The following is a 26724-nucleotide window of genomic DNA, read 5'->3' as shown; positions in this document are numbered from 1 at the left end:
GAGGGCTTGCGATGCGAAGTCCGGCGTCGAGTATGCATTGTAGATACGAAGCTATGTGTTGGTTCCGAGGATCTGCAAGGGTGCGATTCGAGAACCTGCATCTTTGTTGAGGCTCCCATTGACGAGAGAGAGACAGAAACTCTGTTTATTTAGACCGTGGTCTTTAAACAATGAGGTCGAAAGTAGAGATGCATCACATCAATAACAAAACCGTACACAATTTTAAAAATCATAAAATCGTTAAAAAAGAATTTAAAACACATGCTATACATAATAAAATTGGAAATTATTACTTTTAAAATAGGCGATTTCGATAAGTTGCTCATTACAGTACTATCTGATGTCTTATGGGCTTGCAATCCCTCGTACTTTAGCTTTTGCTTCCTGCGCTAAGCGATTCACCTCTTTCAGGTAGTTACCAAGAGCAATTGCTATTTCCAGATTTTCCATTCCTATCAACAAGTTTGTTGCTTGTACAATTTGTCTTATGCCATGTTTTATAAATAAAGGACGTAGGAACCGTTGTCTCACTTTTAAACATGTCAAGCAGTCAAGAAGTATGTGTAACATTTCGCACTTGGCTCCCAGGCCACATTTACAAATGCCATCTGGGTATAACATTTCTGCCTTAACTCTCCCCTCCATTAGCCAAGGGATGGTGCCAATTCGGATTTTCAGTATCTCCCACCTAAGGGCATAATTTGGCCAGGTTTCTAAGTATGGGTACCCCGTCTCATTTTCCCATGATTCTATCATATTTACCACTGATTTTTTGTTTCTTAGATATCCTATATCCTGTGTTCTGGAGGACTCCCTTCCTTGTGCTTTAAGTGCACTCTTCGTGAACTCCACGTCTAGAGAATTTTGGTTTACTCATACTTTTAGGTTCCCAATTGTTTCCCTTATTTTTCTTTTAGCATCTAATGCCCATCTTAAGTTACTGTGGCGGATTTCCTCACTACACCAATGTGAGACCTTTTCCCCTACCCCCTGTGATTGGCGTTTCCAGAATCTTATCATCGCCATTTTGGCCAAGGTATTCCATCCAGTCATATCTGTTTCCAGTCTAATAGCCTGTATCATTGATGACTTTGGTAGTGACAATAATGTTTTCAGGGCCTTGCCTTCCTCCCGATCCCAGCCTCCCTTTCCGCTTAGAAGGAGCACTTCTGCACCATACAATACTTGGGGTGGTATCATGGCCTCATATGCTTTTAATAACGGTTTGTGTGACATGTCCCCATAGTTTTTATTGAATTTTTTCAGGCCACAGATGGAGGAAAATGCTTTTGCATTTTGGTATTCCAGATGTACGTCCCATTTTAAGGAGGATTCAAACCAGAGACCTAGATATTTATATTCTTTTACCGTTTCTAGTTTTGTTCTATCTAGGTACCAGCTAAAGTTCTTGGTCCCTTTGCCGAAGCACATGATCTTTGTTTTTTCCATGTTCACTGTAAGCAGTTTATCCTTACAGTAATCCTGGAATGCATTTAGTTTTCTTTGTAGCCCGAGTTCTGTCAAGTCAGTAATCACTAGGTCGTCTGCGTATAGCAAGCATGAGACCTTTCTACTATTTATTCTCGGGCTCGCGCTTCTTTCCACCTCTAGTGCTGCTGGCAGATCCGCTAGAAATATTGAAAAAAGGAGCGGAGCTAGGACACAGCCCTGTCTCAGCCCGTTCCCTATTTCAATTCTCTTTGTCAGCACCCCTTGTGTGTCTTTAATGACTTGGGCCCAGTTCCCTTTATGTAATTCTTTCAAGATTTCTAGTAAGCACACCGGGATTTCATATTTGATCAGGCATTCCCATAGTTTCACCCTGTCCACTAAATCAAAGGCTGCCCGGAAGTCGACGAAACAACAAAACAGGTTTCCCTTTTGTTCTATCGACTTCCGGGCAAGGGCCCACAGGGCATAGCAGTGATCCACGGTGGAGTGCCCTTCTTTAAAGCCCCCCTGTTCCACTGGGATAATTAATTTCTCTTCCATCCATTCCTTTAGTTTGCCAAGCACTATCTTTGCAAATATTTTCTCCCCGATGTCCAGTAGATTAATTAATCTATAGTTTTTCGGGTTGCTCATCTCCCCTTTCTTATGAATTGGCCTTATTATAGCCCCATTCCAGTTATCGGGGAGTTTCCCAGTATCTAAAATGACTTCAAACATATTTGCAAAGAATTCCGCCCACCAATCTACATGGGTTTTAATTATTTGAGCCGGGATGTTATCTGGGCCTGCCGCTCTTGTGAGGTTCAAACCCTTTATCGTCTTTTTAACCTCTTGAGCGGAAAAAGCGGGTTTTTATATCTGCTACCAGACCGCTCCAGTCTGTGTACAGATTTTCTTCCCGTTCTCTCCGCGGACAATACAGATCTTGTAGATACTCCTCCCATGCTGACTCTTCTACTATGCAGTTCATTTTCCCTGGTTGGCGGTCTGCTGCTGCGTGGACTAACTTCCAAAAATTGCGTGTATTCTTAGTTTCGATTGCCTCGAGTAATTTTTGCCAGCATCCCTCTTTAAATTCCATTTTTGCCCTTCTGATAAGCGTGCTATATTCTCTTTGTGTGCCCTCTAGGGTGTTTAAACTATCTTGGTCTCTCTTTTGCTGAATGCGGCGGGTCATTCTCCTAACTTCCCTTTTTTTCTCCTGGCATTCCCTTGTGAACCAGCCGGTGGATTTCTCTATCTTCTGGTTTTTTACATTATTTTTATTTTTGCCTCTATTTATATTTTTTAGACCTATACTAAGGGTTTGGACCACCTCTTCTATTTTTCGTACATACCAGTCGAGGTTTCGACCCCTTCCAGGTCTAAGTTCTGTTGTAGTTTTATTAATCTGGCAACATATTCTTCCGTGAGCCTAGTTGTCCGGCGTCTAGGGTAATCCACCTCTTGTTCCATAACCTTTTGGCCAGATTCAAAGTGCACATCCGGGATCTCCATGGTTACCATGTTATGGTCACTTCCCTCTCTATTCACAATTCTGAATTCCGAGATTAATCTAAAGTTCCAAGTTGTGGTAAAGGCATAGTCTATGGGACAGCGTTGAGAGCCTGGTTTAAATGTTTTTTGGGCGGGGCAGTCTAACTCGCATCTTCCATTTATACAGAACAGGTTTTTAGTTCCCAGGAAATTTCCCAACTGTATGTCTTTAGCACCAAATAAACATTCGGGGAATGTCGCTTGAGGTATTTCATAGGCCTCCAGTATATCTAGAAACCAATAATCTACCTTCTCGGGGTGAAGTTTGTGATTAAAGTCGCCCATGAGAATAAGCATATCCCTACCGTATTTTTCACCGAGGTAGTCTATGTCCTCCTTGAAGAGGGCCATTTCCTCTTCATATTGCTCTGTGGTATCCCAATGCATGTACACATTTATCATTAGAATTGTATCCCTTTTTATACACCCTGAAAGTATTATTCTACATGCCAACAACCACTTGCATTTCACATTTATTTCAGTTACTTTCTTCATGATCTTAGTCGATACCAGAGTCATAGTTCCACCAGCAGCACGCCCGAATCTACATTTCTTTGCAGGTCGGTTTAGCTGGTAGAAGCCATCAAAAATCGGGGTTTTGCCACATAGCCAAGTCTCCTGGATACACATAATTTCTGTATTTTCCCCCAGTTCCCTTATATTATTTTGTTTCAGGTTATTTCCTAGGCCATTTATATTCCAGGAGATTATCCTTATGCTATGTGGCCTACCTTTTCCCTATTCGGTATCATCTAACCAGCCTTCCTCCCTGCGGTCATTAGTATATTTCGATGAGGGTCCTGCCTGGTCGGCCTCCTTACTCCAGTTTCCCCATCCATGTGCCACCTCTGAGTTGTTTGCGACTATTTTTATGTTTCCTAGCGGCATTTCCTCTTCATCCTCCTGGTCGCAAATCCTAACCTGTCTCTTTCCTAAACCTGCGTGGCATTTTAGAAAATTGTTTCCCAGCCATCCCTTTCCTTCTACTTCTACTAAGACTTCATTTTCATTTAGTAGGCGGATACCTTCTTTTTGTAGCTCGTTTAGTGCCTTTTCAATTGTGTCTTTTACCAGGTTTGAGTATAGTGTGATTCTAGTAATCTCTTTTCCTTCTCTATTTTGTATAAAGCCCACTACCCTAATGTCACTCGTTCCTATCGCTTTCAGCTTCTGGCATTTGGCAAAGCCTTGCAGGAGTTGAGACCTAATCAGGGGCCGCCTTTTTCCTAACTTTTTTCCCCCTAGCCTTAGCGGGATCTGTTCAAGGTAAAGATTCATATTCTCTTTTTCAACTTTCCTTGCCCTGCTGGGAACAGGGGGTTCATTCGTACCTGTCTTTTCGGGCTGTATATCGGGTCTGTTTACTGTCACCTCCAGTGTCACCCAAGCCTCTAGATTTCCTCCCAGTTTCTCCCCCCCCCCCTTAGGCTGGCCTATGTGTTTGTTGTCGACTGTGTTCTTCTGGGGTTTGGGCGTGTTGTGTGGGCCTACACTTTTCCCCTGGAACTTTGTATTGTTCAATTTTGGGATGCTCATCTGCCGGTAGGGACCCTTTATTTCCTTTCCTGTGATCCTTTCTTCCTTTTCCGTCATCACTACTTCCTCCGAGGAGGGGCACACCTTCCTTACTGGTTTAATTACTGCGCCTCTTACTCTATTTATTGGCCCACGTCTTGACTGCTCAGCCCTTCTTATTATCCTCATTGGCCACTTTGAGATATATATCTGGTGGCCCTCATTAGGTTGTATGTCAGTTTGGGGCGGGACCTCCCTCCACGGCGCAGGATCAGGGTTAGGGATTTTACCTACCATACAAGGTGTGTGCTCAATTCCCTTGGGGTTTTTTATGGTTTCACCCTGTGCCTGATCTAGGGGCTCCGGGTCGGGGATTTGACTTATCATGTTTGGCATATGTGATTTAATCCCCCGCAGCTCCCCTTCTATACTAGCAAGATATGTTTTCTGAGTTTTAAGAATAGAGTTATTTGACAAAGTGGCCTCTAAGAGGCCTTGCAAGGTTCTTTGTAGTATTAACATTAAGTCCAGCATAGAAGTAGCTGTCAATGATGAAAGATCGCGGTTAGGTTCGTGGTTTAGTTCAGATGTTTTATCCAATTTGGCACAGTGTCTTGAACTGATGTTTCCAGTTTCCAATGGGCATTCATTTTGACTCCTATTCTGACTTGATTTTTTACTCGGGGGGGGGGGTTCTGTTCCTTTCTCCGTTCCAGCCCCAGGGATTGGGCTGTTCAATGGGACCGGGCTGTTCAAGGATCCTCCCTCTACTTCATAGGAGAAGGATAAACGTGGTGATGATGACAGCCGAGGCGAGATTAGGCCCCCTGATCTATTAGAAGCTGTAGCGAATGATTAGCCAAATTTAGAGAGTTGGACACATGTATCTCCAAGGGAAGGGAAGCACCTGCGCTCTTCTTCCCCACTTGGCTTCCATTCAGGGATGCCACTTTACTCGTTGTAATGTCTTTGTCTTTTACAGGTGTAAACACCTTTTTAAAGTGCTTCCCCATACACTTCTTTATTGAGTTTGACGCTGCACTACCCGGGGTTTTGGCCGTCGCCTTTGGTTTTTTGGATCCTTTCTTTTTAGCTTTCGGAGTTATTTCAAAGCACTCACTGCTCTCTTCCAAGTAGCCTGGACTAGTCACATTTATAGTATTTGCAGCATTAAGTCTTGGTCTCAAATTGTGTTCCATCTGTTTTTTCATTTTTTTCGTGGCCATAATTGGCTTTCTCCCAGCGCTGTTATAGTTTGCAGAGGCAAGGTCTCTGGTTGGGGTGAAGTCTGAGGAATACTTACGAGTGCCTACTGGGCCAAAAGATCTTTTTAGGCTCTCTGCTACCTTAGGCGTGCCCTGTAGAATGTCTTTACTTGAGAGTTTGCACCAGTCCAGTCACCCTATGTTTATTCATTTATTCATGAGGCTCTCCAGGCCAGGGTAAGACAGAGACAGAGTAAACAGGGTACAATGCGGTATTAAGTTCAGCGCTGTTCACTGCCTCGCCGTTCCCCCACTTACCTCTGTGTGCCTGTAGTATTTACGCTTTAAGCCATGCCGTGCCCCGCGTCTGGTGGTTATGTTGGGAGCCGAGGGGCCCCCTCCAGGCTGTCCGGAGGCTTATTTTCTCTTTTAGGTGGGCTTAGAGCGTACTTCTGCTTCTCCTGCTCCTTCTTGATTGACTCGCGAGTCTACTCGCTGCACTTCACGGTGCTTCGCGGCACTCACGGCAGCCGCGGGATGCGGGTTCCTTGATTCCTTGTTCCCTCTCCCTCACCCTCCGCTCTGCTTCCTGCATCTGACGTCAGGCGGGGGGAGGGCGGTACTGCGGGACGATCGGCTCGGCGCGGGCGTTTCCAAAATCCTCAGCGCAGGCGGGCAGGCAGCGTAATCCGTCACAGGGCACAACAGAGTCCCTAACTAATTGACGAGATATTTGTGATGCGTGGGCTTTCGTCAGGAATGCATTACGCTGCATCGGTTCTGATGTGGACTGCAAGGTTGCACTGGGAGAATCCATGCAGCAGAGGCGATGCGTAAGTCCTGCAGGAGGTTGCACCGCGCAGCAGAGGAGAAGCGTTGGTTCTGCTGGGTCCTCAGATGGGCTGGCAGAACACCTTCAGGCCAATTTCCAAGGGCCCAGGACTAGGGTGGCACCATTTGGCAGGTCAGGACTCACAGATGGCAGATTCCAGGTGCTAGGTTCAAAGTTGTTGGAGCCTTCTGTCCCTGAGGCGCTAGTCAGGAGTCCATAAACTAGCCCTTGGAGTCACTCTTGGGTCCAGGGTCGACAGATGTCGGTCTGGTCTTCTCACCCAGGCAAGAGAGCAGCAGGTAGCAATGCACTGTAGTGGTGCACTAATTCCCCACAGTCGTGGTTATGGCTTCCAGAGTGCGGCCCTCTGAGAGCCATTATTTCCAGCACCTGTGCTACTTATACCTATCAATGCCTAGGCATACTCGGGAGACGCACTGAGGATACCCTCTGAATTAAAACAGGATTGAGCAGAAGTTTCTAATGTACACAATGTTTCCAAATATGGAACTGGCCTGCCCTTGAAGATAAAAGATACACAAGAACTCTACCAGCCCTAGTCATGATGAGTGCCCTCAGCCACCAGTGGTTTGAAACGCGTCGGCAAGAACCATCTGGGATTTCTTCTAATCTTCATCAGTCTGGACAGTAATTAAGACAGCGCAAAATTACGAACTCATCCATATTAGAGGATTTTGAAACCCCAATGTGAGCACCACGAGGGTCATGATATTTTAGGGCAAAAAACCCTCTGGAACGAATAATAATGGATTGGTCAAAATAATTGACTTTAAATGTGTGTCTCTAAATGCACCAGCTCTATTTTTAAACACTTGTTTGTTATAAGTTGAGCACTTTCATTCATGTCAGGAATTAATGTATACAATTATTGTAATGTGATAACTACATCATTCTTATTATTAAGTGTAAGGATGCCCTGTCATCATTTTCTTTGTCTTTGGTGTGGTACACTTGAATAATGTCAAAGATGAGTGTTTTTCCTTTTTATGACATGCTATAACACAATAACTATGCTAAATGAACTGTGAAATGAATACACAGGCCTAGCTTATTAACTAGTCCTTGTGTAAAGGGACGTGAATTAACGCAGCCACCTTTCTTTTTGTTTCTTGAACTTTCTAAACGTGGCATTTTCAAAATTGCAATTTAAAATTCGACTTCACCATAAAAGAGGATTTTTCATTTCAATTCCAAAGACACCAACCATGATCTGGTTACCTGTTCCCATTTGGAAGTTACAGCTTATTGAATGTAATAGGGTAATTCCAATGTTTTCCTATGGAGGAGGTAGGCCTTGCAGTAGTAAAAAACAAATCTAAGAAGTTTTCACTAACAGGACATGTAAAACCTAAAAGTACCTTCCAACCTTTTACATAAACTGCACCCTGCCCTCTGGGCTGTCCAGAGCCTACCCTAGGTGTGGCTTACATGTAGTAAAAGGGAAGATTTGAGCCTGGCAAAAACTTTACTTTGCTAGGTCGAAATGGCAGTTTTAAAACTGCGCATAGGCTGCAATGGCAGACCTGAGACATGTTTACAGGGCTTTTTAAGTGGGTTGCTCAATAGGTGCCGCAGGCCTACTAAGAGCATGTAATTTGCAGGCCCTCGGTACAGGTAGTAGTACCATTTTATCAAGGACTTATAAGTAAATTAAATATGCCAGTTGAGGACAAGCCAGTGTAATCATGTTTTAAGAAGTGAGCAAATGCTCTTTAGCACTGGTTAGCAGCGGTAAAGGGCCCAGAATCCTAAGGCCAACAAAAACAAGATCAGCAAAAAATGGAGGAGAAAGGCTAAAGGTTTGGGTGAAGACCACCCTGAGGCTGCCAGGTCCAGCAGTTTGGTTGTGTTTACTTAGTAGAGATTTGTTAATAGTTTAGTAATGGTTATTGTTGGCTAATGTGAAACTTTTGACCCAGTAGCCTTTCATTAAAAAGATGTTGTTATTCATACATAAAGTAAGTAAATAGCTGTTAAAGTGTGCACAGACGCACCCAGAGACCCATGTTTTGTATACTCATGACTTTTGGTCAGTTTCAGGACTGGTCTTTGGCGGCAGCGTGGAGGGGTCTCCGGTGCGCCTGCGGTGTGTAGGGTATGAGGGTCCTCCTCTAACCAAATGTTGTTTTTGTTTGTTTCTCAGGTGTTTGGAAAAGACAACGTGTGGTTCTGGGTAATCTTCACAGTGATCCACGTCATGGCCTCGCTGGCGCTCAGCACGCACATATACTATATGGGCCGCTTCAAGATAGGTAAGGAGAGCGGTCATTGGTTGGTATTCACCTGCAGACAGAACAATGAAGAGCACAGATGGAGATGTAAGAAGGCTCGGGCACTTTTGCATGAAATTGGTTGGGCTTCTAGGTATTGGGTGCCTTAAAAGGCCACTAAACAGTGACATCTCAAGGATTTTTGCCCTTTCTATGCTATTTCAGTTCTGCATGATGGCATATAATAGTGAATTATACATTACACTTTCAGACCAGCGGCACAAAAAAACACAGCGGAAAGCTCAAGATGCCCGGTGTCCGCCAACCCAATAGATTTCAAAGAAAGCGTGAACAATCATTGATAAATCCATTTGGTTTGTATTTGGATATAGAATGTATTTTGTCTTACACCACTATTTCCTGTGTACTTCAGTGTCAAAACATCTATTGAAGGAAAGATGGTAACGATCACTTGATTGATATTTAGTGGAAAGTGCATAAAATCAAAATAAGATGCATCCACAAAATGCCTGAAATTGTAGCTTGAATTCCGGATATTCGCATTCACAAATTTATAGCTTGCTTCCTTTCTGCTGTATTGAGAGTCAAGGCAAAACCAAAGATGATGATGGACGGAGTATTGAACATTGCAAGCACTCACCCCTAGTCAACTGATCTGGGTTTAATCCATCATCATTCTTTAGCTCACTCCCCACCCCAGTACTTAGAGTCAAATCACTGCTGTGGGGATGGTCACCATTCACTGGGTGACATCTGACAATGTTCTCCATGATGCTCTGGGTCTGCCTTATCTGCTGATTAGAAGAAACAAGCTGGGGTTAGAGGCAGGAGAAGGGCAGAAAGGTGATGAGAAAGGCTTTGTGAGAGAGTTTGGAAAGAAAGGCACAGAGTGGTAGAAAGAGGAGAGGTAGGGAGAGAAGGAGGTGAAGATATAGGTGAGATTTTAATTGTAGTGGAGATGTAGAGACAAAGGAAGAACTGTAGAGAGATGGAGAGAGGTGGGGTACAAAAAGGAATGATGTTGAAAGAGAGGTTAGGTAAAAAGAGAAGGGAGTTAGGGATAGAGACAATGGCCCAGATTTCACAGAATGAATTTAAGACTCAATCCTAAACTTACTACTATTTTGGTATTCACAGAATGCACTTACTATTTGTGGCATCCACAGAATGAACTTACTACTTTTGGTATTCACAGAAGTTAGGATTTTGTCTTAAGTTTGTCTTAAGACAATCTTAAGACAGACTTAGGATTTTGTCTTAAGTTTGTCTTAAGTTTTTCTTAAGACAAACTTAAGACAAAATCCTAACTTCTGTGAATACCAAAAGTAGTAAGTGCATTCTGTGAATACCAATATAGTAGTAAGTTTAGGTTTGAGTCTTAAATTAATTCTGTGAATCGGGCCCAAAGAGAAGTGGGGGAGCCCAGGTTGGAGAGGTGAGATAGTGACAGGAGTATAGAGAGATGCAAAGTAAAGAACCAGTGGTGAGGTGGAGGGAAGGAGGGGCAAAATAAGAATTGGAAAGATAAGGGAAATGGAGATATGCAATAGTGAAGAAATGTGGAGGTAAATGAAGGGTTTAGGCAGTGAGAGGGAGGTGGGGTAAACAGAGATGAGGTAGTGAGATGTGAGTGGGAGGTCAGAGAGATGGGTGAAGAAGATAGATGAGGGGTTGAGAGAAAGGCAGATGGAGATGGGTATAGAGGGATGGTGAGATAGAGGGGTGAGGCAAAGAGCAAGATGAGGTTGAGAGAGGGAAGGGAGATGGAAAAAGATAAGGTGCAAAAAGAGGTGATTGAGGTAGGACAAGAGGTGAGTTAGGAGAGGGGGATGGGTAACGAGTTAAAGATACAGAGTTAGGCACAGAGAGTGGTAAAGAAAGAGGGCAGCTGTCGGTGAGATACGGTGTTAAGAGGTGCATTTGAAAGAGGTCGGGAGAGATGATAGAGGAAGGGGTTGGGTACACAGAGATATAGAGATCGGCAGATCTGATGAGAGAGGGGAGCAAGAAGAGGTGAGCTGAAGCAAGTAGAGTTGTGAGACAGAAACACTGGCGAGGCAGAGGCCAAGTTAGAAGGTAGGACAAAGAGGTAACAGAGGTAGTCCAAGATTGAGTTAGATAGAGAAGTGGGGTAGAGAGAAAGTCAGGGATTTAGTGATCAATGAGGTAGGGAGTGGAGGGGGTACAAGATAGGTGAGATAAAGAGGCAGAGAGAAAAGTAAAGTAGATAAATGTGAATTCAAATGCAAGAGGAAGAGATGGGGTGAGATGAAGAGTAAAGATATATAAGGAGAGGTGAGGTTGGGTAGCTAGAGAGACGAGAGAGCAAGAGATGGGTAGAAAGGGAAAGAGAGGCGGATGGAAATGTAGATGTGTCGCGGGAGACAGAGTCAGAGGCAGGCAGAGAGAAAGAGGTTAAACTAAAGAAAAGTGAAGAAGAAAGAGGCAGGTCCCTGCTTCAATGCTTGTCTTTGACTCTGTAAAATGCTCCCCTGCCTCTATGGCCAGGTTCATGCGCCACAAATACCACACACTTGCATCAACTTCCAAGTAACTCAGCAACACCCAGGGCCAGGGCTGGTCAGTGTTGCTGGTGTTCAGCGGCCTGCAGGGTCAGGCTGCAGACTTGGACACAGGACAGGCGCATTTACCCTTCTAGGGACACCGCAGCCGCCAGGACCAGCACTTGGCATCGAGCAGTGGGAACAAACCTCCCTCCAGGACATAGGCACCACCAGGGCCGGCTTTAGGGCCGTGCGACCGGTGCAGCCGCACTGGGCGCTGACTGGTGGAGAGGGCTAACCTGGGGGAATGGGGTGCAGCATGTTTAGCAATACCGTATGATTGGAGAGATGAGGGACACTTTTTCCCGGTGTTAGTAAAAGAACCAGAGGAGGCGGGCATGGGTGTGGGGCACCAAAAATGATTGTCGCACAGGGCGCCACCAGCGTTAAAGCCGGCCCTGGGCGCCAGTACTGGGTGGAGACTACAGCCGTGAGGTTCAGGGAGCGAACCTGGACTTCCGGGGCACGTGGACGACTCTCCCAGCTCTCAAATGTTTAGAGACACCCTGTTCCCTTTTATCCCTATAATAATATAATAATAATCCACATTTGTATAGCGCACAATCACCCGTTAGGGTCTCTAGGCGCTGGGGGGCCGTCGGGAAGATTAAGCAAGCTATTGCCCAGAGTCGCATGGTGCTGGGCTAACCTGCCGCCGGAGCCGGGGATCGAACCCTGATCCCCAGATTCCAGCGTCAGTCGCCCTGGCCGCGGCGCCACACCTCTCCCTCCTATGGGTCACCCCGGCTGTAAGCAAACACTGTGTTAAGTGACAGAGAGGAACAGAGATGCACCCTGGCTTCTAGTGTTGTGCGCTTGGCAGTGATTGTTTATTCGAGTGGTCGAGACTTCCGGCAGCCATGTTGTCTCACAATCTGCCTTTCTTCTCTCCTCTGCTGCGTCTCAGATGTGTCCAATGCAGGTAAAACACCTTCTGATCACTCATCACTTTCCAGGGGAGCGTTCGTTATTTACAAAGGGGGATTGTTACATAGAAGAATCGTTAATGTTATAATATGACCTTTACTCCATGTACATTTTCATCACAATTGACTTGTTTTCTGTTGCAGATTTTGGAATTTTCCGCAGAATTGCTGCGATACTCTACACGGACTGTATACAGCAGTGCAGTCGTCCCATGTATATGGTAGGTGACACCCCGGATATGGTAGGTGATGCCCTGGACATGGTAGGGGACACCCCGGATATTGTAGGGTACATCCTGGATATGGTAGGTGACACCCCAGATATGGTAGTGGACACCTTGGATATGGTAGGGAACACCCCTGGACATGGTACTGGGCACCCCAGATATGGTAGGGGACACCTTGGATATGTTAGATGACACCTTGGATATGGTAGATGACACCTTGGATATGGTAGTTGACACCCCAGACATGGTAATGGACACCCCGGATATGGTAGGGGACACCCCAGACATGGTAGGGGACACCCCGGACATGGTAAGGGACACCCTGGATATGGTAGGTGACACCCCGGATAACGAAGGGGACTCACTGGATATGGTAAGTGACACGCTGGATATGGTAGGGGACACCCCGGATATTGTAGGGTACACACTGGATATGGTAGTTGACACCCTGGACACGGTAGGCGATCCCCTAGACATGGTAGGTGACACCCCGGACATGGTAGGGGACACCCCGGATATTGTAGGGTACACCTTGGATATGGTAGGGGACACCCTGGAAATGGTAGGTGACAACCCGGATTACGAAGGGGACACACTGGATATGGTTAGTGACACACTGGATATGTTAGGGAACACCTTGGATGTGGTAGGTGACACCCCGCAAATGGTACGGAACAGCCCAGATATGGTAGGGGACAGATTGGATATGGTAGCTGACACCCCTGACTTGGTAGGTGACACCTTTGAACATGGTAGGGGACACATTGGATATGGTAGCTGACACCCCTGACTTGGTAGGTGACACCTTTGAACATGGTAGGGGACACATTGGATATGGTAGCTGACACCCCTGACTTGGTAGGTGACACCTTTGAACATGGTAGGGGACACATTGGATATGGTAGCTGACACCCCTGACTTGGTAGGTGACAACTTTGAACATGGTAGGGGACACCTTGGATATGGTAGGTGACACCCCAGACATGGCAGCTGACACGCCAGACATGGTAGAAAGTATCCTGCATATATGACAGGTGACAGATTGGAATGGAACGCATTGGTGAAAACAGCAGTAAGAAACTATTATTCGTTTTATGTAATAATAAGTTAACTAGACACTTCCATGCACCAAACGTTACTTTGTATGGCTCCTTTACTGTAGCAATGCATAGTTTATTTGTCACTAAATATCAAAACACTAAATCTTAACTTCCTCAACAGAATACTTATGCCTTCAAATGAATTTCTTTGTCTTATCTCAAATAACACAAAAACAAAAACTATAAATGTTTTCCAGTCTGCCCCACTACCATTTCGACGAATAGGGCTCAAACCTTTTCAGTTGCTGTTTCATACCCATGTTTCATCTGATGGAAGAGAGGTAATTGCTGCATGGCCATTTTTCAATACAATGTTGTCATGAACTTATGAAGGTAAGGAAACACCAAGCCCAACAGAGAACAAATGTGATACATCTTGAAAAACACCCTACCTGTAATCCAATAGGTAGAATGAGGGACTGATATTTATTTGATAAGATTAAAAATGACACGGAAGCAAAAAAAACGAGATCTTACTGCGAACACCGAAGCATCTCCAGCATGGAGAACCAAGTAGCTACCTGACAGTTGTCCACATTTAGGGGTATATTATCAAGGGGTTTTATCTCCGCTTTTTTGGTTTTAAAAGCCAAGAAAGCGGAGATAAAATTATCTCCCTATTACCAAGCTGTCGCTAACACCAGTTAGCGACAGCTAATAGGAGATAACGACCATCATGGGCCCCACTTTGCATGTCAGTGATATTTATCACTAATGATATGCAAAGTGGGCGTGCCAAGATGTTAGCGACTGGAAACAGTCGCTAACATCGCTATCTCCTATTACCAACTTTTGGAGATATTTGCGCTAAGGGCGAATATCTCCAAAAGCTAACACCTGCCCTGAGCAGTTCTTAGCCATGTTATCCAATGGGAGGTGGATAACATGGCTAAGAGCATTTGCTCGATAATGCATGAATATCGCTGACTTTTCAGCGATATTCATGCATTGCGGGCGTTTTTTATCGCATTTGCGATAAACCTTGCTAATAGCAAGGTTTATCTGCGATAAAAATCGCCGATGTGCGGCGATAATTTTTGTCTCTAAACAAGTTAGAGACAAAAATGATCGCTAGTTGTTGATAATATACCCCTTAGTTCTCCCAAAACCTCTGCACAGGATGGTAACATCCCCTCGTTGACTGTTGCAGAACAGTGGATGTTAAAAATACCTCACTCCAATGTTATGGAATCATAGCCACCACCAGAGCCAGATTAAAGCCTGAAGCTCAACAAGGACAAGACAGAGGTACAGACTTTTGGAAACAAAAGCTCCCCTTGGGATGCCCCCTGGTGGCCCTCAGAACTTGGACCTGCCCCTAGCCTCAAAGACCACGCTAGGAACCTAGGCATCATTCTGGACAATAACCTAACTGTGACTCAGGTCAACTCCGTCTCCTCCTCCTACGTCTTCATCCTCGTACAATATTCAAATGGCTACCTCAAAGCTCAAGACGCACCATCACCCAGGCACTCATCTCCAGCCATCTGGACCACGGCAACGCTCTCCACGCAGGGGTTGGAACTCACCTCCTCGGACAATGACAGACCGTACAGAACGCCACAACCAGACTCGTCCTGGATCTTTCTAGATGAACCCACATCAGCCCCTACCTCAGGGAACTCCACTGGCTCCATGTACAGAAAAGATGCCAGTTCCATCTCCTGACTCTTGCATAAAAGGCCTTACACATCTGCGGACCTGCCTACTAGAACCACTGCCTGAACTTCCATCAGCCCACCAGACTCTGGCACTCTGCATCCATTCCTTTCTCTAACCCTCACCCCCCTCCACAGGTGACGAAGCTGGTGCAGCGTTTGCTCCTTATCCTACCTAGCAGCAAAGACGTGGAATGAGCTACCCTTTCATGTAGAGACCTCCCTATCTCTTCCAGCGTTCCAAAAGTACTTGAAGACCTAGCTATTCGGCTAATCACCTCAACCCTGCCACATCTGGATACCCTCACAGGTGACAAGTAGTGCTCTACAAATCTATTGATTAATTGATTGAAACTATAGGTAGAGATGGATGGTTCAAGACCTTTCAGAGCCAGTCCAGAAGGAACAAAAAGATTCTCCACCTTTTTGAACTCTGAAGTTCCGGAGAAATAAACCTTGTCAGTCCAATGCACATCCAGATGTAAATGTAAATGTAATGTATATGTATGAAACTTATATAGCGCAGGACTTACCCTGGGGCATCTCCGCGCTTGCTTAGGGAACCCGTCCTGGTATTCCCCTGTGAGAAACCCCGGCAGGGTATCCACAAGGTGAAAGCCAGGCATCCCGCCACGAGGGGCCGATGTGGAGATTAAGCAAGCTATTGCCCAGAGTCGCAGAGTGTGACCCCGTGAGTCGAGTAGGCACCGGAGCGAGAATTGTCGAGACCGTGGAATTTATGAGCCCGAGACCCGCCGAGGCGGGGAATTGAACCCTGGTCCACGGTCGATCTCAGATTCCGGGTCTGCCGCCTCTAACCACTGAGCCACACTTCTCCACTATGGTGAAGGAGTGGTTCTTCCGAAGAGCTAGAATTTGAGAAGAGGCGAGCAAAAGCAGACCATGATTCAGGTTCACATTTTGGTGTTTTTATCATAAAAATATCACCTTTTGGTCACATCAATGCTATTAATATAATCTTAAAGAGGTCACTGCATTGTCCTACCTGCGAGCATTCATATAGTCCAGGTTTTCCTTCTAGTGCGATTAACTTTCATAAAAGAGTCTTGTAATCTTTTACCTCTAGACGAGAGTGAAGTACTATTTAGGATATTAGGGACTCGGTATTATGGTGACATTGAATTAGACCACATCTCTCATAGTTTCGGTGCCCAGCATTACTTTTACGATTATCGGGGACTTGGGTCTTAGTTTTATTACTAATTTATATTTCTGGTTCCAGTCTTTTCCTGATAGTCAGATAGTTTATTGTGTATTCTCAAGGATTATCCATAGTTTTAAGCCTTCTTGCCATGGTCTGTTAGCTGTTCCAGTATCTTCATGCGGGTGTTGTCATAGAAGCATCTGACAGCAAGGTGCCTCAACAGGCTGCAGTGTCTTCAACTCTGTTTGTCTGAATTCTTAGAATAGTGAAAATAAGTGTAATTTCCAGGCTTTGTGTGATCTTATAGACTACACATCCCATCCAGACTCTCTGAATGCCTCAAGCCGCTATAGCTGAGGAGCCTTCATGACCCAAGAGGAACTCAGGGGCATATTATCAAGGGGCTTTATCTCCGCATTTTTGGCTTTAAAAGCCAAGAAAGCGGAGATAAAATTATCTCCCTATTACCAAGCTGTCGCTAACACCAGTTAGCGACAGCAAGTAGGAGATAGTGACCATCTTGGGCCCCGCTTTGCATGTCAGTGATATTTATCACTAATGACATGCAAAGTGGGCGTGCCAAGATGTTAGCGACTGGAAACAGTCGCTAACATCGCTATCTCCTATTACCAACTTTTGGAGATATTCGCGCTAAGCGCGAATATCTCCAAAAGCTAACACCTGCCCAGGAGCAGTTCTTAGCCATGTTATCCAATGGGTGGTGGATAACATGGCTAAGAGCATTTGCTCGATAATGCATGAATATCGCTGACTTTTCAGCGATATTCATGCATTGCGGCCGTTTTTTATCGCATTTGCGATAAACCTTGCTAATAACAAGGTTTATCTGCGATAAAAATCGCCGATTTGCGGCGATAATTTTTGTCTCTAAACAAGTTAGAGACAAAAATTCTCTCTATTGGTTGGTAATATGCCCCTGAGGGCCATATTATCAAGAAAGTGCAATACATTATCACCGCTTTTATCGGCACGAAACTGGGCTTGATAATATGCCCTTGTAAATTCCCATAGCAGCCCAGGTTCACACCAGAACCTGGGCTTCTATGGGAATTCACTAGGGCATATTATCAAGCCCATTATCGCCGCTTTAGTGGCAGTTTCCTGATGATAAAAGTGGTGATAATGTATCGCCCTTTCTTGATATTATGGCCCGAGACATTTCACAAAGGTCAAATGAGGGGAAAAAACAAAAAGTTTCATTGAAACTATTCCATGACTGGCTGAAGGCTGCACCGCTCCCTGTTAGAGCTGAGGAATTGTTACCAGCAGCCCACAGAAAACACATCCAACAGACACTACAGTAGGTTCACACAGCAAGGTTGGAATGACACCCAGTGCTGGGAATAGGTTCCCGTTTGTAAGGCAGCCAGTACTGCTGCATCGCTAGGACTATCTCGCGGGCAGCCCTCAACCTTTACAATCCTGGCCCCTCGACCTCCAAACCAACAGGCTGAGGTCACTCAATGTAAATGTCCAGTATTTGTAAAGCACAAACAATTTCCCGAAGGTGTCAAGGCGCTGGGGGCCGTCGGGAAGATTAAGCGAGCAATTGCCCAGAGTCACATGGTGCTGGGCTGTTCTGCCACCGGTGCCGGGGATCGAACCGTGAGCCTCTGGGTTCTGGAGTCAGTCACCCTGGCCGGTGCACCACACCTCTTCTCTCTCAAAGTTTCAGGTGAGAGGTGAGAAGATCTGAGTGGACTGGAGAGCATCGAAGGATCATTCCTTACTCTGAGCAGGTGGACCAAGACATCCAAGACACAATGAGGCCATTAGGACTATCGCTGCTGTCGCAAGCCTCACTTTGATGAGGACGGTGAAGATCAGTGGAAGTGGGGCAAAAAGATCAAGTAGACCCCAGATCCCTACAAATATCAAATACTTACAGTCAACTATCCATACCAGGAGGCTGCAGACATCTAGCATTAGTGGCAGGACAAAGAGCCTGATTGAAAGAAAGTGTCCATCCAGGCATCACAAACCATCCTAGGCGTGTCCTGGAATCTGTCCCTGAAATGGCAGAACTCGCGATGATGGGAAAACACTGGTCAGTTTATCTGCCTCATGGTTGGCCAGTCCTAGGCTCTGATGTCCACGCTTCCAAGAACAACATGGCCTCTTCTGTACATATCAGCTTTCTCTCTACCAGGAATCTCAGGGTCCTGTAATCAGCACCCCTCTAGCAGTTAACATATGTGTATTTGTTTCTGGGATGTTAGTGAGCATGAGAAGCAAGCACCACACCCCACGGTTGGTCACTGAAACCTTTAATGTTCTTGGAGGGCATCCGCTGGGCTGCTGGACACTGACCCCGTAGTCGCTGGCCAGCTCAGGGCGCTGACATTTGTTGTTACCATCAAAGGAGCGGAAGGGCCCAGTGGGACACCTCTTCCAAGGTGCAGGTACCAGCCACAACTACAGAACACCTGTGCTACCTGGGTGAAGTCTTCAATCTAAATACCAAATACCAGTATTGGTAAAGCGCACAGCTACCTCCGAAGTGGTGTCCCGGCGCTGGGGGCCCTCGGGAAGATTAAGCAAGCTATTGCCCAGAGTCACATGGTGCTGGGCTAACCTGCCACCGGCACCGGGCATCAAACCGGGGGAACATCCTTTACAACGCGGATGTTACCCCGCAGTACTGTTACGACGCGTCTTTTACAACGCAAGTTGTAACCACGACTTGCGCTGGAGGGCGCTCAAGGACAAGGAATAATAGATTTACTATTCCAACACCTTCCCTACTGTACGTAGGCTGGTGTTGGAATCGAGTGCAGGAACGAGGCAGAAGCCAACAAACAGCTCTAAACCGAACATATCCAGTTCAGGAGTAGACCAACGACTATATATGCCCGTTCTGAGTACGTTTTAAAAATATTTGAGATACACGACAAGTGGGCAATTGCCTGACAAACAAAAAACCAAGGAACCCCATCAGAAGGAGCTCCTTTTACAGGAGAGAGTTTTCTTTTAATCAACAGAAGTACCAATAAGTGAAACTTCAAGTAGATCCCAGCCTGGAATGTTTCCTACACGGTCCCGAGGATACGGTACATCCATCCGTTCCCTGAAACCCCAGAAACAAGAAGTCCTGAGGAAGGTGCCACGATATCAAGTGTTAAGCACCGAAACGCGTCGACGCACTGTTTGGTCCAAAAGAATCCAATTAGGGCCAGATAAAGCTTTAGATGGGTATCAAATCTTTCCACTAAAGCTTTAGAGTAACCAAATTGTCTATGGCCATTGGATCTAGTGAAATATAGTGGCAGAGATATCAAGTGGGCCACTTACACGTGAGGGGTTTGTTGTGACTATGTTTAGTCTGTTGTTTATTGTGAATATATTTTGATTGCTTTTCCATTTATTGTGTACCGTAATATTATGTTTATGTAACACTGTTGAATAAGTATTTTTATCCTTCCAAGATACTTAATCTTGGATTTTAATTGTTTTGAAAGAATTGTATGATTTTATCTTGTCTTTATTGTTTTTTTATATGCAACTTGAATAAATCTAGATTGTAAACAAGACTATTTCTTTGTGGAAACCCATTCCTATGTTTGTCCGAATACCTATGGCATACTGTGACCTCTCTTTGTACAACAAGAAAGGCCTTTTGTGATAAGTAGACTATTCGACTCCAGGGATTTCCCCTTTGACTAACTGGTGTTGGAATAGTACATTTTAACTATTCTAAGTCCAGCACCCCTACAGCGCAAGTCGTGGTAACGACTTGCGTTGTAAAAAACACGTTGTAAAGGTACACGTGGTAATACCACGCGTTGTACCGTCGTACATCCATCGAACCGTGAACCATGTAGTCTGGAGTCAGGCACCCTGGCCATTGCGCCACACCTCTTCCACCTCTTCTATTTAGAAGCCAGGCTGCGTGGTGCACAAGAGATGTCCTTCAGAAATGCAGCGGTTGCCATGTTTGTATGGCTTCTGAGCCAAGACTTTACGGGTGCAGACGAAGGGCATCCAGCCTTCTCTGAATCTTAAGGTGAGGCGGTAAGCTGACCCTACATGTGTCTACAAGGACCCAGCTGTGGTCTCCAGCTTCTGGCCCAGAGATATGACATTCTTTAGAGAGTATCAATCTAGGTTTCTTGAGCTCTGATCAAAGCTGGTATGTGTAGCAGCATGTCAGCTGTGATCAATCAATAAATCAACCATGGTTGGTAAAGTGAAACTACTCACGCGTGAGGGTCACAAGGCGATGGGGGGGGGCTCAGTTGAGTGCTGGGGTCAGATGTGGTAAGGCATGAGTGCCAAGCAAAGCAGACAGTGATTTTTTCACACTGTCCCTACACTGTTTTTTAACCTGACGTCTAAGTGAATATTATTAAAATTTCTCTATTTGCCTTGACCGCCATTTTATAACACATCACTTCACTTTTTGCACTGCATTCATCAGCTTCACCAGTGGTGAGGACACTTACATTGACTGAACTACGGCCTAGTGATACAAAGCCAATACATCTGGGCTTCAGGACACAGACCTAGTTCAAGATGTCCTACATGATGAGGCTCCGCCATGTGGGTGGGCTGATAGGACTTAAACTATTATGTTGAGTGTCTCTCCATCACGTGATAGCGGATGTACTGCACATGTATTGTGCCGAGTCTGGTGATAACCCATTTAACTCAGCTAGTTCAGACCTTCAAGTTTCTTTGTTGTTTATAAAGTTCTACTGGGGGTACTAACTTGGATGGTCGTTAAACTTATTCCCTCTGACCCTCCTCTGAAAGTTGTTGTTTTTCTGTAAGGCATGAGTGGCCTTCAGAGGAACAGAGCCCAGGGACTCTTCCAGAAATGAGTCCACCAGACAGTCTAAAAACTAAGGGGCAGATTTACAAGCCCCTTGTGCCTCATTTACGCCGCCGTTGTGTCACTTTTGTGACACAACGGCGGTGCAAATCCTGCGCCATCTGGGAGATGCATCACGTTGTAAAACCCTGCGCCACATTAAGGCGTTCCTGCTCAGGGGGGGCGGGAGGGGGGGGCGTTCTGGCACAGGAACGCCTCCTAAAAGTGGCTGAGTGAAATCTACAAGATTTCACTCAGTCACTTTTAGGCCCATGTTGCATCGTAAGGATTGACGCAGCATTAACTAGATAGGGCCCTCACAGCATTACTGGAGCTGCGTCGCGCTTGCGACGCAACTCCAGAAATGCGCCACTTTTACGGCACAGATGCATCACGCATCTGTGCCTTTTTTGTCCCATGGTGCGCCGCATTGTAAGTCCGGCGCATCCATGGTGGCGCAGCCGTGACGCACAATAACTGGTGCATCCCTGCTACTGATAGGCAGGGATGCGCCAGTTATTGTAAATATGCCCCTCAACTCTTATCATGTTGGTCAGTTATTCCACACGTAAGGGTTTGCAGTCCTCACAGCTACCCCACCCGCCACAGATACCCTGCAACACCGCCCCCTAGTGGGCCAACAGGAGAGGCCACAGTTCAACTTTTATCCTCCCTCGGCCTAGCACAGGATAGACTCAACATTCATGCCCAGGACAGCCAGGTTTTAAATGCAGCAGACATCAATTAAAATAGTTAAATAGAATAAAGTGCAGTACTGTTCAGACTTTTTGTTTGTTTGTAACTCTATGACTGAATTTTAGAATCATTTCACCAAAATGCCTGGAGTAACGAAGATGATGCTACACATTCTTGGAGGCCTCTGTGCCACCTCAGAACCTGGCATTGCATGGCATTTGACAATGATGACGTCAACGGAAGTGGCCTATTACAGATCTGGCCCACACTCAGGAGCACACGTGTTCCACTCCCAGGGGTACTGGACACTCAGGCATTAGATCTTCTGAAAATTAGTTCTCGCGAGCATTGGGGACGCTGGGCAATCGGGCCAACTCTCTACATGACACCCATGCGCAGTGCTTAATTTGTAAAAAGAATAAGTATCAGGGCTGTCATCAGGAAGCCCCAGCAGCTTGCACCACACATTGCCCCTGCCATGCTGACAATGACAGTAACAACACAACTACTGACCATCACACTCCCACAAGTGTGACAATTCCAACTATTGCAAATCCCTAAAGCTATAAGAATGGCGTGGGCGACGGGTAAATCATTTTTAATGTATTGAATTAATAATTGACTGTTGCTGTAGTCATCTCTAAATTAGCCAGACTGTGCCACCTTGTTGGCATGCTGCCACAATCGCAGGTGTTGCCAATTAAGTGCCGGTGCTGAGCACCAGAAACCTCCTGCCCAAATTAAGCACTACCCATGCAGCTTGTTTTGGACTATCTGATTGGTGTTATGAGCTGGTACAGCTGCAGAAGATAGCTGTGTCTCGGACTGTCCTGGCAGTCTCACCTGAGTTCACTGATTCTGCTGTACCACGGCTGGCCTTTCACAGGCGCTGTTCTGGGAGCAGTTGAATTCCCTCAAGGCCAGTCCAACTTTGGCTGGTTATTGTGATCCGCTCACGAGTATGCAGTCCAGCAGGGGCTACATATTTTACGGGGCCTCTTGGCCAGCTGTATCAATCTAAGTGCAGGGAATATAACAACAAGCACTGGCAATGCCTATAGTCTAGCCTACATGTTAAATCTGGACTAAAATATTTTAAAAAACATCTGTAGTGAAATAAAATGTTTGCTTTCTCTTTATGATGCATCTGTGAGAAAAAGAAGTTAAAATGTGCTGGTTGAGAATCCTTTGGAGATGTAAAATAGTCCCCCGTGCACGGAAATGTAAACGCCAAAGAAGGTGGAATGATACACCAAACAGCCAGTAGAATGAAGTAGGGGAGTAATACTACTCTGGGCAGGGGTGAAGCCCAGAAAAGGGGTCTAAGACAATACTTTTGAATAAACACGGATCCCCTTCTGATCCCTGCACCCCTCTGTTCTGCACATAGGGATCACCTTTACAGACCTGCTCTGACTGTACCGTGCAACTTCTGATTACAGGAGCCGTCCCCTCCAGCTGGAAGCAATGTATGGTTCTTCCTCTTCGTAAAAATTAACAATCTTTGGCCCATTCGATGCCACCAACAACTGCCTGACATCACTCCTGCCTCTACCGTCCAAACTGGTGGAGGAAACAGTGCACAAACACCGTACCTACTTGGAGTCCAGCTCTCATTGGGCGTTCCCCACTGAGGGGAACCTCGTACAGTACAGAATCCACCCTCTATACCCCACAGAGGACCCTTGCGTCATCTTGGATCAGGGTGTATCGGTACCCAGGATCCTGCTGGATCTCTCTGCGGCCTTTGATACTGTCTCCCATCCAATACTGTTAAAGAGGTTCATTGACCCTAGTATTGGCCCCGGGCCGTGCATTGGTTTGCTTCCTTTCTTTCTGCAAGCTGTCTTCTTGTCTTCTTTTCATTCCCAGAATCAGACTCACTGGGCCCGATTCACAGAATGAACTTAAGACTCAATCCTAAACTTACTACTACTTTTGGCATTCACAGAATGAACTTGCTACTTTTGGTATTCACAGAAGTTAGGATTTTGTCTTAAGTTTGTCTTAAGATAAACTTAAGACAAAATCCTAACTTCTGTGAATACCAAAAGTAGTAAGTTCATTCTGTGAATATCAAAATAGTAGTAAGTTTAGGATTGAGTCTTAAGTTCATTCTGTGAACCGGGCCCAGAGTGTCTATTCCTGATGATCTAGAGGGGGTTCCATCCGGTTTCCAGTCCTGCATGCCCAGCATGCACCATGGGTACAGGCCAACTGTTTGAAACTAAAGAGGTCCAAAAAGGAAATTCTTATGTTTGGTAAACTTTCCTCCAGCAGGCACACAACACAGCCTCTCTGAGCTCTGCTTCTGCCACATCTGCAAAAGCCCAGGGCGTCATTTTTGATTAAACCTCACTGTAGCCAAGCAAAGAAACTTAGGGCGAGCTGTTGTACACTTTAAGAATATTTAGGAAAGTCCCCCCCCCCCCCTCTCCTCCCCCCGGCTCCTGTTTCCACCGTGAACCAGTCAGTCGTGGTGTAGTCATTTCCGTCTTGATTGCTGTAATCCCTTCTATCTCGACATCCCATGCTTCCTGGCTCTGGCTTCCGGTGACTCAAACATGGCCGCGGATCTGACACCTGTCGTCACCTTCAAGGGCCTCAGTGGCGTCCAATCGGGAAGCGCTCCCTGTGCAAACCCTTCTTTTATCGCACCGGACCGAAGACGCTTTATGAAACTGCTCCTACTTACTCAATAAACCGACATCTTACTCCCCTAGACGGGCTTCTTGTTCAGTTAACCCTGGGACACCTCCATGCCTCCGTCAAGACCAATAGGTTCAGTGGCCTTTCCTTTTCCTATAAAACTGGAATATGCTCCTCTCGCGGCGCCATCTGTACGGTCCCTGATTTTCATTTCTTCTAAGGTATTGAAAAGCTGTCTTTTCAGCATCCTTAAACCTTTTTGCTCTCCTAACTATTCCGCATGCCTTCAGTTCCAGGGCACCCTGAGGGCATTCGCCCACAATATAGAAATATGAAATAGTTAAAATGAAACCCGCTCTATGTGTGTTTAAAGAACTGGTCACATTACAGTTGCAGGCAGCTCCGCTGTCAAACAACCCATGAAAAGTTTAAGGCAGCGTCTGGTACAAGAATGACTTTCCTTTCTTTGTTACCTTTCCAAGTCCAGGTGACATGGAAATAAGCCCTTAGAGCGCCCCCGTGTGGCTGTAAGGTGCGTGACACGCACTGCAATGTCTTTTACCACAGGGTGAGGACTCAGAGTCAATGAGGGACAGGTTGGGCCTGCCACGTGATGTACTCCTGCCACGTGATGTACTCCTGCCATGTGATGTACTTTTACCACCCGATGTACTCCTGCCACCCGATGTACTCCTGCCACAGGATGCACTCCTGCCTTGATGCATTTCTGCCACAGGATATACTCCTGCCACGTGATGTACCCCGTCACGTGATGTCCTGATGAGATGCAAAGTGGGCATCACAGGGCGTACCCCAGATGGACTCCCTTGTAAATATCGCTGATGCTTACATCGCGATATTTACAAGGCAGCCCACAGGATTTTAGCACACATTAGATTTTGGCGAAAACTGCAGTTTTCGCCAAAATCTAACGTCTGCTAAAATCCTGACCTAGCCATCCCTGACATTGGGGTGGATTCTGCTGATACGACCACAGGGTCATATCCGCAAGGTTATCGCCGTTTTGCAGGGAACATCGCTATAAAACCAGTGATGTTCCCTGCAAAAGGGAGATACCGCGCTATCTCTGGTATTTTTATCTCCCTGGAGTAACGCATTGTTAATGACGTACTACCAGGGTGATAAATGCCAGAGATAACCTGCGATAATCTAATTATCGCTAAGCACGGCCAGCGATATGCCCCTATGTTTTTTAGCCTGTGTTTCATTGTGGACGCTGTGCTTCTTTGAGTGGACGCTCGACCTAGCTCTAGGCAATCAGACCAAGATGGAATGTGTTGTCCAGACTTGGCTTGTGTCGCTGTGAAGTTGTTGCCCTGGTGTGCTCTCATTGTACTCATTTTAACTTGGTTATGGCTATGCCCCCCCTTTCCAGACATGTTCCCACAGATGGGTCTGCGGTCCAGGGTCTCCTACTCCTTCTCCGTACATTAAACACAGACTAGTGTGGAGAAGTGTGGCTCAATGGTTAGAGCGGCAGACCCTGCTGCAGAGGTCTGGCCCGGGACCAGGGTTCAATTCCTGCCTCGGCGGGTCTCGGGCTCAATTTCCTCGGACCTGATAATTCTCGCCTCGGTGCCTATTCTAATCATGGGTCCCACTCTGCAACTCTGGGCAACAGCTTGCTTAACCTCCACACCGGCCCCAGCAGCGCTGGGATGCCTGGCTTCACCTTGGGGGTGCCCAGGAGTGGACATTTCACAGGGAAAAGCCAGGAAAGGTTCCACAGCTGTATGTGTACAACGCCTAGAGGCCTCAGGGTATAAGTGTGCTATACAAGTACAAAGTTTACAGTTTTATTACAGTTTACATTAGAGTGTGGCGGTGCTGACGCCATTTTGTTTTGTCTCCCCAGGACCGGATGGTGCTGCTCATCGTTGGGAACCTCGTGAACTGGTCCTTGTAAGTTTCACTTCAAGTCAGAGGGTTTTCTGCCCAGTGTTCTTCTGCCCACTGATCCCGGGGGCATTAATGGCTCAGGGGCTGTGACATTCTGCATATTTTGGTGAATAATCCATACATGTTTTGCTTAATTTGAGCCTGTGGTTTCCACTGCTCGGCACTAGAACTAAATGCAACACACAGAAAAAGAGGA

General features: G+C 46.0%; 1 protein-coding gene across 1 annotated transcript in view; it reads left to right on the top strand.

The window, feature by feature from the left end:
- The window catches only part of SIDT1 (SID1 transmembrane family member 1), a 166192-nt gene that overhangs the window by 115296 nt on the left and 24172 nt on the right, over positions 1-26724 (top strand). Inside the window, exons 17-19 of the mRNA XM_078655905.1 lie at positions 8705-8813; positions 12427-12503; positions 26485-26531. Coding sequence (XP_078512031.1) covers positions 8705-8813; positions 12427-12503; positions 26485-26531 — 233 coding nt within the window. The remainder of the gene's footprint in view (positions 1-8704; positions 8814-12426; positions 12504-26484; positions 26532-26724) is intronic.

Source organism: Lissotriton helveticus, chromosome 8 (assembly GCF_964261635.1).
Source record: "Lissotriton helveticus chromosome 8, aLisHel1.1, whole genome shotgun sequence".
NCBI classification, from domain to species: domain Eukaryota; kingdom Metazoa; phylum Chordata; class Amphibia; order Caudata; family Salamandridae; genus Lissotriton; species Lissotriton helveticus.
This window is presented reverse-complemented; position numbering and strand designations above follow the sequence as displayed.